This window comes from Antennarius striatus, chromosome 5, assembly GCF_040054535.1.
Source record: "Antennarius striatus isolate MH-2024 chromosome 5, ASM4005453v1, whole genome shotgun sequence".
Lineage (NCBI taxonomy): Eukaryota > Metazoa > Chordata > Actinopteri > Lophiiformes > Antennariidae > Antennarius > Antennarius striatus.
This window is the reverse complement of record NC_090780.1, coordinates 10,710,300-10,726,487: the sequence shown is the minus strand read 5'-3', so window position 1 is coordinate 10,726,487 and position 16,188 is coordinate 10,710,300. Positions and strand designations below refer to the sequence as shown.

Below are 16,188 nucleotides of genomic sequence, written 5' to 3'. Positions count from 1 at the left end.
CTGTCCAATGAAATGATACCGATTGGCCGAATGAGTGTGATACGAGTATGACTGCAATATAATAGTGAAGTCAACAGTTTTGACCCAAATGTGACTTTTGCTTCACCAGATGTTTATAGAGTGATATATTTTGGCAAAATAGTGTATAATTTTTATATTTCAAAGAAAACAATCTTCTAGAAGAGTACAAACTTAAGAGCACAGCTGCTTACATGCCGCCACTCCGATTTTGAGACCTGGAGGGACAAAGCAACCTTTTAATGAAGTTTAAATCACATGCATGAGGGAACATGCTCTTGCCTTGTGCCAGAAAATATTTTGCCAACTGCGACTTCACCTTCCTTTTTTTTTTCTACGTGATTGACAGATGGAGAGCTGTATGCAGCGGTCTACATTGACTTCATGGGGACTGATTCTGCTATCTTCCGTACACTGGGGAAGCAGACCGCCATGAGGACTGATCAGTACAACTCCAGATGGTTAAATGGTAAATGTCGGTGCTCAGCGCTTGATCCATTGCCAGCATTCATTCATTCATTCATCCCCTTCCAGATGGTGTTTAATTTATTCTTCAGCTCCTGAAGTTACAGTGATGTTTCACCTACCCTCCCAAATGCTGCTTATGTCACACGTGTCATCTATTCCTGGAACCAATGGCATTCACAAAAGAGATTCTTTGTCTTTCCATCCTGCTTTACTTCAACATATGATTATTTGGCTCACGCTGCTTAACATTATAACAATTGTTGACTGTTTGCCCTCAGAGCCTGACCGTGAGGTCAGTTGTGCAGCATTATTAACATCAACAACTCATCGCAGCCTCTACTGTCTAATTAGCTATGATTGTCACAGCAGTACAAATGCTGGTTGGGCGCATCCAGGGTGTATCCAGTGCCAAATCAATCATGGCCCCCTTCACTGTTGCTGGTTCCCAGATTTTCGTCTGACCCTGTTGCCCTGACAACAGTCCCCTGGTAGTGGTAGACTGAAAAGAGACACCTGAGTCCTGCTAATCAGCCATGTGTATATTTTCCCTCCCCATTATGTGATTCCTGGTCACCCCTCCTCATGGTTTTGGTTTGCCAGTATTTAGCGTGTGGAAGCGTGTTGCGTTGCCATATTGAGAATTTTCAAGTAAAATGGGTCACATGTTTTTCTTAGTCCCAGTCTGTTATTATTGTGTTTCAGTGGTAATCATACTCAATATACGTTTGGTTTTTCTTCAACTATGAATCCAAATTGCCACATTTTACTTTCCTTTTTCTTTCCACCTGTAGAATTTGCACCAGTCACAAACAGGATTTAAGATTTCTCCAAGACCAAACTCAGTATTTGTTCACAGAGATCTCTGCTTTCAGGGACAGTTGGCAGAACAAGAAAGAAGGTTCATATTGTGGTGGCAAAAAATCCCCCAAAAATCTAGAATTTAAAATAAATAAAATAAAAAACAAGAACGAGGAAATGTTGATGGCGACTTTTAATAGATGAGCTGAAAGAAAAATAGTATTTCTACAGAAAACTCCAATGTATGGATTTGGTCTCACCATAGATGACAAAAAGATCAGCATGATTTTATTGCTTGCATGGACATGTTATATGATATGATAACACAACGGACATCCAGGAGCCCATTGTATGAAGCAAACACAGTGATCAAGTCAAGGTTAAATGTTAAAGGCATTCAGCTACAAATTCTGCCTGAATCAGTTAAACAGTTGTGGAAATAAAATGCAAAGGAACATATTTGGTGTATATGTTATAAATTGCAATGATACATGTTCTCTTGAATCAACAGTCACATATACATAAAGGATGTACAATTATTCAATATTTTTTTTGCAAAATGTATTTTCTCTTGGTCATAAGACAAAATCTTGAGATGTAGCTGTACACAACAAATGAACGATCAGGGATATTAGAAAATTAATATTTATCTTCAGATTCTCAATGAATCTCTTGTGAAGACACGTAGAATATTTTTGAAGACATCCATTTTACATGTGTAGCTTTGACCACTGCTCATATTACTGTTACATTAGATTAACGTCAGCAAATTGAATAAGGGCTGGACAAAAAGAAATGATTACAGCTAACAAAATTAGTTTCGGTGTACAAATGAGCATTTTATTGTGTTCATCAAAGACATATTTGAAAGCTCGATATGAACAGGTCCTTCGAAGGTTAAATAAATTAGGACAAAGACTGATTAGACATTAAAGAAAATTACTGGGGGTCATCACAGAGCTAATGTAATGATTTGTCAGCCTGGATAGGCCTCAGTGTTCCCTTTAAGTGCCGTAAATTCTGGACATTTTTATGCAGCCTATGTGTCAAACAACATGAACCTAAGAGCCGCTGATGCTGACTTCACCTCTTTTTTGTCCTTCACAGATCCCACATTCGTCCACGCACACCTCATCCCAGACAGCGCTGAAAAGAATGATGACAAGCTCTACTTCTTCTTCCGCGAGAAAGCCTCCGAGATGGGCCAGAGTCCCATGACCCAGTCCAGGATAGGGCGGATCTGCCTGGTGAGTTATCACACAAGTCAACAAACCTCATGTTGATCATCACAGCTGAAAGGTTTATATGTTCCCATAATGGTTGCTTACAGTCTGCTGCCTGTTTCTTAGTGTCTTGTAGACCCAGAGAGGAAGATCCCCATGATCGTCAGTAATTACTTAGCACTAAGCTGTAATGCACATGAATTACCAGTCAGTTACCAGAAAAGTAACTCTGTGCTGTTTGCCTCAGTTTCCAAGTTTGGAAACTATTCTTTTATTTTAATTCCTCCAGATGAAATGTTTGAGAGACAGATTTTACTTTGGGCCACATCTGTATACATGCATAGACATCCACACAAACGCAGAGCTGTGTTTACTCTGGGATGTGCTGTGGCCTGGAGTGTTGTTTTTCAGCAAGGATGGACAAATAATGACTCAGAGTCCAAAACTTTTAAACCATCTGCATATGGACTTCAGACAAATGTCTCTCAAGACATTCTTGCATTTGCTGGATTCATTCCCAAAGTAGGAGAAACATTAGGCCAGACAAGGAGTCTGCAGCCATGTGTGGTGGAAGGAGGTACAGTGGTGCTTTGAGCTAAATGCTAGCATTGGTATTTTAACAGGTTCGCTGCATTTTGACTGCTGGTATTAAGCAAAGTCTAGGATAGTTCAGTGTAACAAAGGGTGACTGAGGACCAGATGTTACTAGTTTATCTTAACTTAGTTATGTAGTCAAAAAGTAAGGATGAAATAAAGTGACTTCATAATGATGCTCACAATAAAGATTTTTTTTTTTTACAATTTATTCCCTGGAAACTATAACTCTCTTGACCAAATTCTGTATCAGTCCATCATATTTGTTAGTTTGTTTTATGAAATCAGTGAATCCCTCACAGGATGTATGACAATCAAGAATTATTTGTCAGTTTGCTGATTCAGACTGATATTCCAAGGAACACATTTGAACTTATGATATAATTGTGTTCAGTTCAATGACTGTCAACGTATTTAGGTCTGAACAACATCATGTAAACCTGTTGGTGTAAGAAACATTACGTTATTGTCAGGTCCATCCTCTGGGAATCATGAATATCTGTTTTATTGTTTCATTTACTTGTTCAGCCTAGAATAGCAGACAGAATAACCACTTGTAGAAATGTGCGTGTCCCTAACATTGCTGAATGAAAATGTCAACCTTTAAACAAAACCCAAAAAAACACTCCATCTCTTTTGGTTTCCATCAGAAGTCTTGTGTTGCAGCTGCCAAGCGTTCCTGTGCAGATGGCCCAAGTTGAAACAACTAACCTTTATTCATGCAGGTCCAACGCCTGAAGACCCGATGCAATTACTGTTAACCCTTATTTCTAAATGTCCACTCCCATAGAGCTGGAAGGATGACCACTGTCCATCTTCTACCCACAGAATGATGATGGTGGACACTGCTGCCTGGTCAACAAGTGGAGCACGTTCCTGAAAGCCCGACTCATCTGCTCAGTACCCGGGGCCGACGGCATAGAGACACACTTTGATGAACTAAGTGAGTTGAATTATTATTTCCCTGTATAAAAGACTCTTCCTCCATTTCTGTGATGAGTTCTTTATGTGTTGATATTGCATTCTCCTCAGCAACCTGTTGATAATTTACATTCTGCTGCTCTGAGTTCGTTTTCTAGAAGTTAACTTCAAAACTAATATTGAAAAATACTTAATGTGTCATTTTTACAGCTCATATTCCACAACTTAGAGCTCAATTAAAACATCTACTTAGAGTGCTCAATGTGAAGCACATAAGGAATATATATTTATATATACGACCTGACAGAAAAGCTCGCAGATGGAAATCCTACAAGACCGTGCAAAACCAATTCAAAACACAGCTCTCCAAATGGATGCCTTGTTGACACATTTAGTCTCAACAATTCCCTCATTTGCAATGTTCTCCTCACATGTTGACATCCATTTGCCTTGCATACTTTCACCATGATGCTGTGAGTTTTAAGGCCTTCAGCATTAACTCAGATTTCGCTGCAGTGTGAGAGCCAACAGCTTACTGTACTGGTGGAGGGACACACACACACCGGAACGGCATTTGCAGCAGTGTGTCCTCTTATGTTGAGCAATGCTAGAAAAATCCCAGAGAAGCAGCAGGTTTAGATTAAAATATGGATGACAAGTTAAGCTTGACATGTCTTTTCCTCTGAAGATCTGTGTGACTGCTGAAGGTAACATCCTTGGAGGTAACAGTAAGAGTGTGTACATTTCTAGCATCATCAACATGTGTGGAGTTAGAAAAGCAAACACACACATTCATAGCAATCAAAGTAATGAGTAGCGGACGCTTGTCCAACCCCCTGTGGATCATCCTGGCCTGTCCGTCATTCTTATGACTGACAGGATTAAGCAGGGATTTGTAGTATCCTTGAAATTATAATGACTGATGGTATGAGAAACAAATCTTTCACTGCTTTCCATCAGTTTTTGAAGGCATAATTTGAATGCAGATGTTATGTAACGGGAAATTAATCTAACAAAATTCTTCCATAGTTTAAAGACTTTCTGTTGTTTAAATTTTAATAACTCACTTACGATTCATTTACCATGAGCTGTCTCACTTTTCCCGAGACCAGGTGACAGTACGTGTTCAAATTACAGAAACAGGTGTTAGTAAACGCAATTATTTAATAAATAATGATTTGTGACTTTGTCTATCCTAGTACATCAGGGAGACTGTGGCAGAAGAACATCTGCCCTGGGTGGCAGCAAGATAAATCCCATAGTAAATTTAATTCATAAAGCTGGTGAATTTGTGAAGAGTGTGATTTGGAAGTGGGCAACAGGAAGGGTGCAGTTAAACAAATAGAATCATATTTTCGTGGGTGACATTTTATGGAGGGCAACAATCACTAGCTGTACTTCAGAATTTATGTCACACAGTGGAAAAAAATTTGAATAAAGAGAATGCATGGCTCTTCCTTGAGATTTCTATAATTCTGTTATTTCTCATATATTTAAGACAAACAATTGTTTATTTACCTGATGCTGTTTGTTGTGATAAATGTCCCAAGGCAGATATATTTTCTATTGAAATTGTCAAAAACTATTGCAATCGTTCTGTGAACACATACTAACATAAATACATACCATACATACATACATATACACATACTATCATATATACTGTATGCATGTGTTTGTTCAAACTAGAGTGTGCTCTTAATTTCCATTTGGGAATTACTAAAGTATAATAAATTAAATTAAAATAAACAAATAAATAAATATAAATGAACATATGCTATGTTGTGTTAACATGCACATTTATTCCTGTTTTCGCCCAAATTGTGTTAAAGTTGCTGAATTAAATAATTTACCGTAGTCGCTGAAAATCTAGCTCAGCTGTGTTCTAAATATATAGCAGCATCTCCTATTCCTGCTGTGATGAGGCTTTGCAAGTTGCAAATGTATGTTGTGCAGTAAGAGCACTCTGTCAGTGACAGGAGAACACTTTTCTGTCAGCATCGCTGCCGTCTTTAGCATTTTATCCGTAGCGCACTGGGTCAGTTGTCATTTTAGTGCAGATGGGCACTTGTGGTGAGGTCACTATGACTTCTGAGCTGCAGTGTAACATCCCACAACTCCGTGGTTGTCCTCCCCACAACCACAGTCTGTTAGAAATGAATTCTGTGTTCAGGCATACTGGTCGTGGTGGAGCTCAGCAGAGGCATCGGAGTGGTTCTATGAAGACTCAAGGGGCACATCGGAGTAAATTCAGATGTGAGGAAGAGGAGAACAGGAAAGAAAAAATTAACTTTTGTATCAGGGGAGAGCAGCAATACCAAGAGATGGGAGATACGTACAAATACAAGGGAGATTAAAATGCCTCAAAGACAAAAATGTGAACAAATGTGTGGATCATAAACTTTTATTGCCTTTTCTGAAATGTAATTACCGGTATGAAGTACAACATTGTTTTTTTCATTGACTTATTTTTTCCGCTGTGGACCTAAAACGTCTCATTATATATGAAGACAAAGATAAGTTTGTTGTTATTTGTTTTCCAATTTTCTTTGTTCCAAGAAAATTGATGTGTTTTATATTTAAGTCCCCTTAATTTGTTCTTTCTGTGCTTACAGTATTCAGAGAAGTTTCTCTGCTAATATAATGCCTAGAGCAGCTGAAAGACCCACCTGACACGTCAGAAACAAGCATGGCACTGACACAACTTGTTCTCTGCTGATTCATTTATTTTCTTTCACTGCGTTCATTCTGTAGCCAGGAGGCCTGTCAACCTGGCGTCAGATGGATTATGAATCTCTCCTTTGTTTGCCAAATGTTAATTTTTGCTTTAGTGTGCAGTCATTACGTGTCATTTCCATACCTTAGAATTGTTAGTAGGTCTTTCTCTTAAGTGATTTCAAACTCATGATCAAAGGACAGTTAGTTGATTTTGCATCTTTGTAGATTCGGAATGGTTTCCATAACAATTCATATGAATGTGAGCTTCTGCTCCAAAAAAAAAAAAAAATCCAAGGGCACAATGATCAAATCACATGTCATTACATGTCTCCCCAATTACACGAGGAGAATGGTGGATCAGCATTTGTTCTTTTACTGCTGTTTCTCACATTCATTAAGGTGATATTTGAGAAATTCATCTGTGAGGATAGATCCAAGTCCATTACAGAGACAGATTTATGTGGCTTGCTTTTAGCTTCAGAGATAACTATCAACAAAAGACAATTGTTGGCCTTGCATTTTTAATGCTATTTAATATAAGACACCTCATCCCTTTTCACTCTGTTCTCAGTGTGTTATCATTCCCTTACACGTTCAGTTTCCTCATTATATTTCCTTGCACCTTTTTCTCATCAGAGGATACTCGGGGTTGGTCACTGGATTCATATGGCTGCTATTAAGCTTGTTTCATGTTTCACCAGAGATCTTTACTTCGCTTATACTCCCTGCTGAGAGCTAAGGAAGTATAGTTTTAGATTTGCAATGGTTTGGATTCAGGATCTCATTGGGGCTCTAGTAACCACAGTTTATGAGAACACGTCTTTAAACTCCTACAGAGGAGATCTACACATTCCAACAATAGTAGAGTGCATACCAACACCATTGTCTCTGAAACATTCAGAGAATGCAACATCCCGCGACACCCCTGAATTCAAGATTTTACCCTGACCTACTTGCACAGGTCAAAGATCAAAGTGAGTGCTCTGACCTACTTTCATAGATCAAATCAGTCGCTTTGATCTATGGTCTTACTCACACTGGCCTTCTCCCTCGTCTTTCTGTCTTATCCAGTTTCTGAGTGTACAAAAGTTAAAATTCGACCTTGACCTAGTTTTTTCAAGGTCAAGGTCATCATCTCATTTTCATCCCCTTTGCCGCACGAGCAATGTGCTTTTTGTTTCATCTTTCTATCTGCAACAGATGCGAAGATATTTGGTGAACTAACGTACTTACGTACAGATGGACAAACAAACACTGACAATTACAATACATCACCGCTTTGAAGCAGGATGTAACAATAGTCTGGATCCAGTTATGCCCAATGATGGAACATTACAAGTTTTCCATTAGTAATTATTTTATTTTAATAGCAGATAAATCTATCCTCTTGAAGATGAGACCATCATAATTATCCAGTCTACAGTTGTGTATCTGCCTTTTGTATTACTAGTCTGCTGGAGCAATCCCAACTGGCTATGGACGAAAGGCGGGGTACACCCTGGATGAGTGCCGGCACATCGCGGGGCCACACATAGACAGACAACCATTCATACACACACTTTTGGACAATTTGGTGCAACCAATTCACCTAAGGTGCATGTTTTTGGAGGTGGGAGGAAGCATGAGAACCCTGAGAGTTCCCATAGAGACACGGGGAGAACATAGAAACTTTGCACAAAACAAAATTGGATCCAGAACCTTGTTGCTGTGAGGTAACACTGCTGGCCAAACAAGCCAGCTCAGTCAGATCCTCCCCCGACCCTCATGGAGGTTTTTACTCTGGATTGATGGTGTAACCTTGGAACTTATAAATGTTTAGGATGGTTTTATTCATAAACAGATATGAGTATTTACTCAGTGCATCATGTTTTTCTTCGTTTTTCTGCGTTTTAACCAAACCAGTTATTGTTCTTGATTGAGTCACATTTATAGTTTACATACAATAACTGAAGAATCCTGTTTCCTATAATTCCAGTTGACTTTATTTGACATGTAGATCTACTGTATCATGACCCAGATGATGAGAATGCCCACAGACTACATACAATAACAGACAAAATAGTAATAACCTAAAGAGTTATAGTTTAAATCAGTGGATACACAGAAACACTGATGTATTAGTGTGAAAAATAAAAACAAGCCATATATGGTTATATGAGCCAGAGATGCATGTCTCTGCTCTATTAGTAAATACCTAAAGAAATGCACGTTTGATGAACATGCTTTAACACTGAAATTCTGCATTTAGAAGTGTTGTACTTTTTAAATCATCGCTGATTCATAGGATCTGACTGCTTTTTCAGTCGCAGCATTTAATTACTGTGAATAATTCATATAAATTCTGTCTTTATCTATTAGGAGATGTGTATATCCAGCCAACTCAGGACACCAAGAATCCTGTCATCTATGGAGTCTTCTCAGTTTCAGGGTGAGTGACTGACATCTTTCGTGTAGTTTGGTGGGAAGGTGTATTTTTGTTTCTTTGTGCAGTTTGGGTTCATTTTCACACAGCCTGGAGATTTCAGCACACTATGATTTTAAAATGCTTGCCACATTTATACTGAAACAATGTTTTAAATCTGAAGCCCATAGGGAGTCACACTCCTCTGACAGACTGACTGAGCCTATAGTTCCTTAGTTCAGGTTGTCATTCATTTCACAGCATTAAAATTCACAGTTACCAACTAGACAAGGCTGCACACAAGCAGGGTGAAGTGCACACTGAGTCATAATAAAACATGTCTTGATTAATGCATTTGAGAAACAAACACTGTTATTGTTTCAGTCCTCTTCTTCAGCGTCAGCCACAATTAAACCCAGCTGATAAAAACATATGTGGTGCTAATGATAGAGCCTCTAGACAGGACTTACAAACACAGTCCACCCACCACACAGCGGCTCGAGCCCGAGCTCTGGCGATTCTCTGCATTATGTGGGTGTTTGTATGTCAGTGTGTCAGACTACTTGACTCTGCTTGAGTTGGTTCTGAGGGCCTGTTAGTACATCATAATGTTTCAATGTGTTCCTGTAAGAGGACAGCTGAGTATGTGGGAAGGAAGGTGGATTTTATGAGCAGCAGAAAACACCCTTAGCAATTATTTCAAGGAGAAAGTTCCTCATTGTTCACCAAGTCATGCTGTGTTCTAACTTTTTCTTTCTCCCTCCATACTCCAGAGCTGTGTTTAAAGGCTCAGCAGTGTGCGTCTACTCCATGGCTGACATCCGTATGGTTTTCAATGGGCCTTTTGCACACAAGGAGGGGCCAAATTACCAGTGGGTGGCTTACACTGGGAAGATCCCCTACCCACGACCCGGCACTGTGAGTTATAAATACTAGCAATAAAAATATATACAGGTATATATACAGTGTGCCCCTGTGCATTCGTGCATCAAAGCTCGTCACTTCACCTCATCGCAGATTTTTGGTAGGCAGTCATGTGATACAGTACGCACATTCTATTGGCTGGCGGCATCCGGAAGTGCGCTACGTTCTGTGAGTCTAGGACTTCTGTGAGACACAAAAATGCTTTAAACAGTCGATTACAGTATGAGAAAAGGTATTACAGATAGAAGGTGGTTTAATATCAGTATGAGGAGGGTCATAAACGTTTAAATGACATTAAATAATAAGATAAATGGTTTGTCGCTCTATCGTGGAATACATGAATCGCGTGTGGTTCCTGGAACGCAGTAACCACAAAGAATGAGGGCACGCTGTATATAAGTGTCCTCATTTTATACAAGATCATATTTGTGCTGTTAATGGAATATGAAAAAATTGCTGGTTTGGCACATTTGGGATTTTCGTATTCTTTTTTGTTTGTTTTAACAGTGTCCCGGGGGCACTTTCACCCCCAACATGAAATCCACAAAGGATTACCCAGATGAGGTTATCAACTTCATGAGAAACCACCCTGCCATGTACAATACTGTATACCCAGTGCACAAGCGCCCCCTAGTGGTCAGAACCAACGTGGACTATGAGTTCACAACAATTGCTGTGGACCAAGTGGCAGCTGCTGACGGGAACTATGAGGTGCTCTTCCTGGGTACAGGTCAGTGCTCCAAGGCCTGAAGTGCATTGCATTATTATTCCCCACTGATCTGACAGTTACACTATTGATCAATCTGTGTAGATGGGTTAAATAAAGGGAACTCTCTTGAAGAGATGAAGATCAGCCTGAGGAGGAGGTCAGAGCTCAAAGCATTTGCAGAACTACAATTAAAGTTGCCTCTCTTTTATATTTTACAGATCGGGGTTCAGTCCAGAAAGTGATTGTCCTGCCTAGAGATGACTTGCAGACAGAGGAGCTGGTCTTGGAGGAAGTAGAAGTTTTTAAGGTCTGAACATCCTTCATGTGCTTCTTCTGAATCTTTCCTAGTTTTGTTCATCGTCTTCTCACGTAATTCTGTTACTGTAAACTCTTTGCAGATTCCCACGCCGATTACCACCATGAAGATTTCTTCAAAACGGGTAGGTTGCTTTGAGAACTAATAGTCAAATAAACAAGCAATAAATGCAACACAGCAGTTTGACTTCTGAGCTGTGTGTATACTCTTGAAAAAAAATTTTTTTTAAACAATTGCATGATTTGATACGAAATTTAGAAACACTGCCATACAAAACATCTTGTCTTTGAATATCTTTTTAAAAATGAGCCAGTACAACAATGACAGGCTTAACAGACTCAAGAGATGAATTTTACACATTGGAGTGGTGAAAAACAAACCTCCAGTAATAAGGTAAATATGTTTCAAGATATGTTATGTTTTTAAGTGAAGCTGTTTTTATATACTTCAGGAAAGAACCTCTTGCTTATAAACTTAATGCAAGTACCAGAATATCTGTATTTTATTTTTAAACTGTGCTGTTCCATCATTTAATGTCACAAGAAAATTGTCTTCAATGAAAAAATTATCTTAAAAATATGTATTTCTTTTCTTTATGTCTGTTTTTGTAATAGCAACAACTGTATGTGGGGTCAGTCTTGGGGGTGACCCACCTGGCTCTCCATCGCTGTGACGTGTATGGGGAAGCCTGTGCTGACTGCTGCCTGGCCAGAGACCCGTACTGCGCTTGGGATGGAAAATCATGCTCCAGATACTCATCCTCACAGAAGAGGTGGGGATGAAGTTAGTGTGAGCAGGTCATCAGAATCAGAAAAGGCTTTATTGCCAAGTACAGTAAAGTTTACCATATGAGGAACTTGACGCGGTGCCGGTGCATTACAAAGTGGAAGAGAAGCAATAAGGAGTAATACGGAATAAGGAATAAAAAAGTATTTACAATTTACATTAAGATAGATAGATAGATAGATAGATAGATAGATAGATAGATAGATAGATAGATAGATATATACTTTAATGATCCCAAGGGAAATTCAGGTGACATCTGCTCGCAAGAGATACAATAAATACAATAAATACACACATGACAGAAAGTATAAGTAACATTATATACATGCTGTTACATAATTATAACAACAGGAAAAAGAATAGCCTAAAATAAAAGGAAGGAAGCATAGGCACATGGGAGAAGAAGAGAAGAAAGAGCTTTGGGAGTCGATGAAGTGTGATGAGTAACACGTGAACACGTGTTGATGTGATATACATGGTTGGTGTATACAGGCGAAGAAGAGAAGTCCAAAGAGTAAACTGTCTTTGCAGGATGGTCAGGAGCAGATGGTTAGCTGGGGGGGGGGCAATGTTCATGATGTACAATACTTGGCTGTGAATGTGTAATAAGAACTTTTTTTCCTTTTTACAACTGAAAGTAAAATTTTCGATTTTTGAAGTTAAGCTCTTTGTTTTTGATTTGGTGATCTCACCACTACAGACGGAGCCGTCGGCAGGATGTGAAGTACGGCAATCCAATCCGACAGTGTAGAGGCTATAACTCCAACAGTGAGTATAGGGATAAGATTAAGTCTACAAATGCACTTTAAAATGGAATAATGATGTTTATCTAAATTATGTTTATTTATTCCCATTCATTTCTAGGGTTCTTGATTATGCTCTATTCATCTGTCCTTTAAATATAACCCAGCATTTTGTTTATAGCCAATAAGAACACTCTGGAGTCGGTTCAGTATGGGGTGGAAGGCAGCACTACATTCCTGGAGTGCCAGGCCAGGTCTCCCCATGTGTCTCTCAAGTGGCACCTACAGAGGGAGAACAGCGACAGGAGAAAAGAGGTGAGTAAAGCTCTCATTGTACAGCGACATCTTCTTCACGTGTGATTCAGAATGAAGCAAGACAAGACAAACTACTGAATTTTGTTTTAGTTGAAACAAAAGTTCACTTTTCACCATCCTTCTTTCCAGATTCGGTCAGAGGGACGCATTCTGAAAACAGAACATGGACTTCTGATCCGCTCTTTGCAGTCATCAGATGGCGGCATCTACCAGTGCACATCCACGGAGAAAAACTTCAAGCACACGCTCGTCAAACTTCAACTCGTGGTCCTCTCCAGTCGCACGGTGAACAATGTGTTGGTGGAAACTGGTGGCCCGGCTCTCCCTCCGCTGCAGTCCAGCACCTGGACACCAAACGCTGGCCAGTATAAAGACCTGCTGACCATTCTGAGCCAACCAGAGATGGGCCTGATCAACCAGTACTGCCAGGACTACTGGCAGCTTGGAGAAGGCAGCATCGGGGACAATAAAGCCAAGAGCCTGAAGGAGCTGAAAGAACAGAAGAAGCCTCGCAATCGTCGGCATCATGATGAACTGACGACCCCAGCTCAGACATGAGAAGCTGGATTTATGTCCTGTCATACTCAAACACCCTCTTCCCGAGTCTGCCTTTTCACACCACCTCATACACACTGCAACCCTCCACTTTTGGGAAAAATCAAATTATCATAACGAACAAGAGGGAAACCACAAGCAAGAGAAACAGCATCAAACAGTTTCCATGTAACTGTTGGGGAAAATACACAATATTTATTGTAGGTTGTAAAAAGTAATTCTTTGTACCTATCTAGATAACATGTTTTCTGTGAATAGCTAAATCTGTGCAAATATTGTTGTTATTATAATATTATTGTTAGTGTTATTGTTTATTACGATGTGTTATTATGTTGAAAATATCTTTATGTTTGGTGTTTTTGAGAAACAACAAGCCAGGACATTGAGAGGATCCATGCATGGACTGAAGCCGAAGAACATTTATTCACAAACTGTTGAAGGCGGCCACGTTGGATCACATTGACTGCAGGCAGTATTCAGTGTCTAAGCTGGAAGTCAAGTCGCTGGTTCAGTGAATTTCTCAACTTGTCCACCAGAACTCTGTGATGCATAACAGACTTTTTTTTTTTTTACTGGAAGCTGTTGATAGAATGATGACGGGATTTTTTTCAACAGGGATAAAAAGAAATGCTCACAGACTGCAGCTGTGGCTAAATGTCATCCCCATGCAGTCACATGTTAATAAGAGGCCCTTACGGGCAGCTCAGACTTCTCCTCCTAAGCTGTGGTCTATCCAGGCCTCAAGCAACATCGTTGCATCACCTGCCGAAAATTCTTCCAAAATCAGTCTGTGCCGAGGGTTTGTTTTTGTTCATATGTGAATATGACATCTAATGTTGTATCATAACAATCGTGACCTTTGTGATAAGCTGTTTTTCGGAATGAAAGGGTTTCTGGATGACACAAAAGCTGAAAATAAAACATTGCCTTCTCTTTTCTCTATTGAGAAGAAATTCCAACAGGCAGCTAAATGTGCTCTATGTGTAACAGTTTTTGATAGAAAAAAAATATATATATATATTAGAGGAATATTAGAGACAAAGCACCTTCTGTTGCCAAGATGGTTATTGTGCTAATCAGAAAATAATTCATTGTCTGTGGCATCAGCACTACAGTATTCGTTATGAGCAGAGCAACGACGCATCATATGTAACATTTGTGCATCACGTATGCGCAAATGTTTTCATCAGCTCCAGGAAACATTTACATAACTACCAGTTAGCAGCTAACTTTGGTTTCATTAGGTGGTTATTAGTCATTTACAAAAATTGCAGTTCTTTTGAATCACAGTGTGAAATGCACTGACTTTCAGTGATTAGGATAGGACTCATTTGAGTGGTGCTCGACTAATCTACAAGCTGCTTGACAGACTTTGATGGCTGCTTCATTAATCAGTCTGGTGCAGTGCCATCCCGCTATCATACATGCCACAGACTTCACACATTGCTAAAAATGTTGGTACTGAGCTACTTCCACTTAATAGATAAACTGAGAAACCACTAACAAGCTGATCACGGCAAAACCTGGAGAGAAATGTACCAAAATCTTTAAAAAGGTGACTTCATCGTGCATGGCATGTACAGTGTACGTAAATGGTATTTGTCTCAAATGTTATGTTACTGTGGCTGTCAGTGAATGTCTTCCTTGTTGTAGGAATATGGAAATCCTCTCGTTGCAAGAAAGATGTGCTTCAAACTGTTTCTGCAGGGAAATGAAAGTACAGAAAGATCAGATTGTCATTTGAAATATCTCTCTCTCTCTCTCTCTCTCTCTCTCTCTCTCTCTCTCTCTCTCTCTCTCTCTCTCTCTCTCTCTCTCTCTCTCTCTCTCTCTCTCACTCACTCACTCACTCTTTGTGTATGTGTGTGTGTATGTGTGTGTATCTATTATTTCTATCTCTTGTTCTAAAAACAAAATTGCATATATTCAAACATGTGCATCTATTTTATTTTCTCTGGTTGGCTGGGTGGTGATTAAGGTAATATATGATATAATGCACAGTTGATGTTATTGTAATGACTTGGACAAAACTATCTTTTTTCTTCCTCATACATGTTGCTGACTAATTAAATAAAGCTCTATATTTTATAATAATATAGGTTCTGTTCTCTTTGCCATTAATGAGCTTTTTTTTTTCTTTGAGTAATGTGTACCGCTACAAGAGTGTAATACTCAGTTACAAGAGAATTTTCTTTTAATTGCTTAATGTTTAATTCAGCATATTTTAGTAGTTTATGTCTATATATATGTAAAGTAATGAGGAACTACAGCTGTGGAGTAAAAGGCACAAGAATAACAACACTACAATATTTCCATTGGCTTTAGTTACTCAGGAGTTTAAGCTCCATTGAAAGAGGACAGTAAGTGGTAATAATCAACTTTATTTTCAGCTCGTTTTTAAAATAAAAGTTCACAACACAGGGAAAACAGCAGGTTACTATGGGGAAATGCAGTGCAATGTTTTCTCACATATACACAAACACACCAAACACTATAATGAAGTAAACATGCATGCAGTATAAATAATTGAAAGTGAGTAGATTAAGATCCTCAACCATCTTCAGATTGAGGTCAATAAGATCTCTCAGGTGAGACCACAAAGCTCTTTAAGCACTTCAGAGCACATCTAGTTTGCGTGTATCCTGTAAGAAATGTCAGTATATCTTCTGCCATGTGTTTTTGATATTGCTGTTGTTTGT

The 16,188-nt window shown here is 39.1% G+C and overlaps 1 protein-coding gene across 3 annotated transcripts in view; it reads left to right on the top strand.

The window, feature by feature from the left end:
• The window catches only part of sema3fa (sema domain, immunoglobulin domain (Ig), short basic domain, secreted, (semaphorin) 3Fa), a 47,027-nt gene extending 31,467 nt beyond the window's left edge, over positions 1-15,560 (top strand). For all 3 annotated transcript variants that reach the window (XM_068315577.1, XM_068315578.1, XM_068315576.1), the window contains 12 exons: positions 368-487; positions 2,392-2,531; positions 3,930-4,044; positions 9,099-9,168; positions 9,915-10,059; positions 10,573-10,795; positions 10,993-11,081; positions 11,173-11,214; positions 11,705-11,862; positions 12,577-12,644; positions 12,801-12,934; positions 13,064-15,560. In XM_068315577.1, the coding sequence (XP_068171678.1) occupies positions 368-487; positions 2,392-2,531; positions 3,930-4,044; positions 9,099-9,168; positions 9,915-10,059; positions 10,573-10,795; positions 10,993-11,081; positions 11,173-11,214; positions 11,705-11,862; positions 12,577-12,644; positions 12,801-12,934; positions 13,064-13,492 (1,733 nt within the window). In that variant the 3' untranslated portion in view covers positions 13,493-15,560. The remainder of the gene's footprint in view (positions 1-367; positions 488-2,391; positions 2,532-3,929; positions 4,045-9,098; positions 9,169-9,914; positions 10,060-10,572; positions 10,796-10,992; positions 11,082-11,172; positions 11,215-11,704; positions 11,863-12,576; positions 12,645-12,800; positions 12,935-13,063) is intronic.
• The last annotated feature ends 628 nt before the right edge of the window (positions 15,561-16,188 follow it).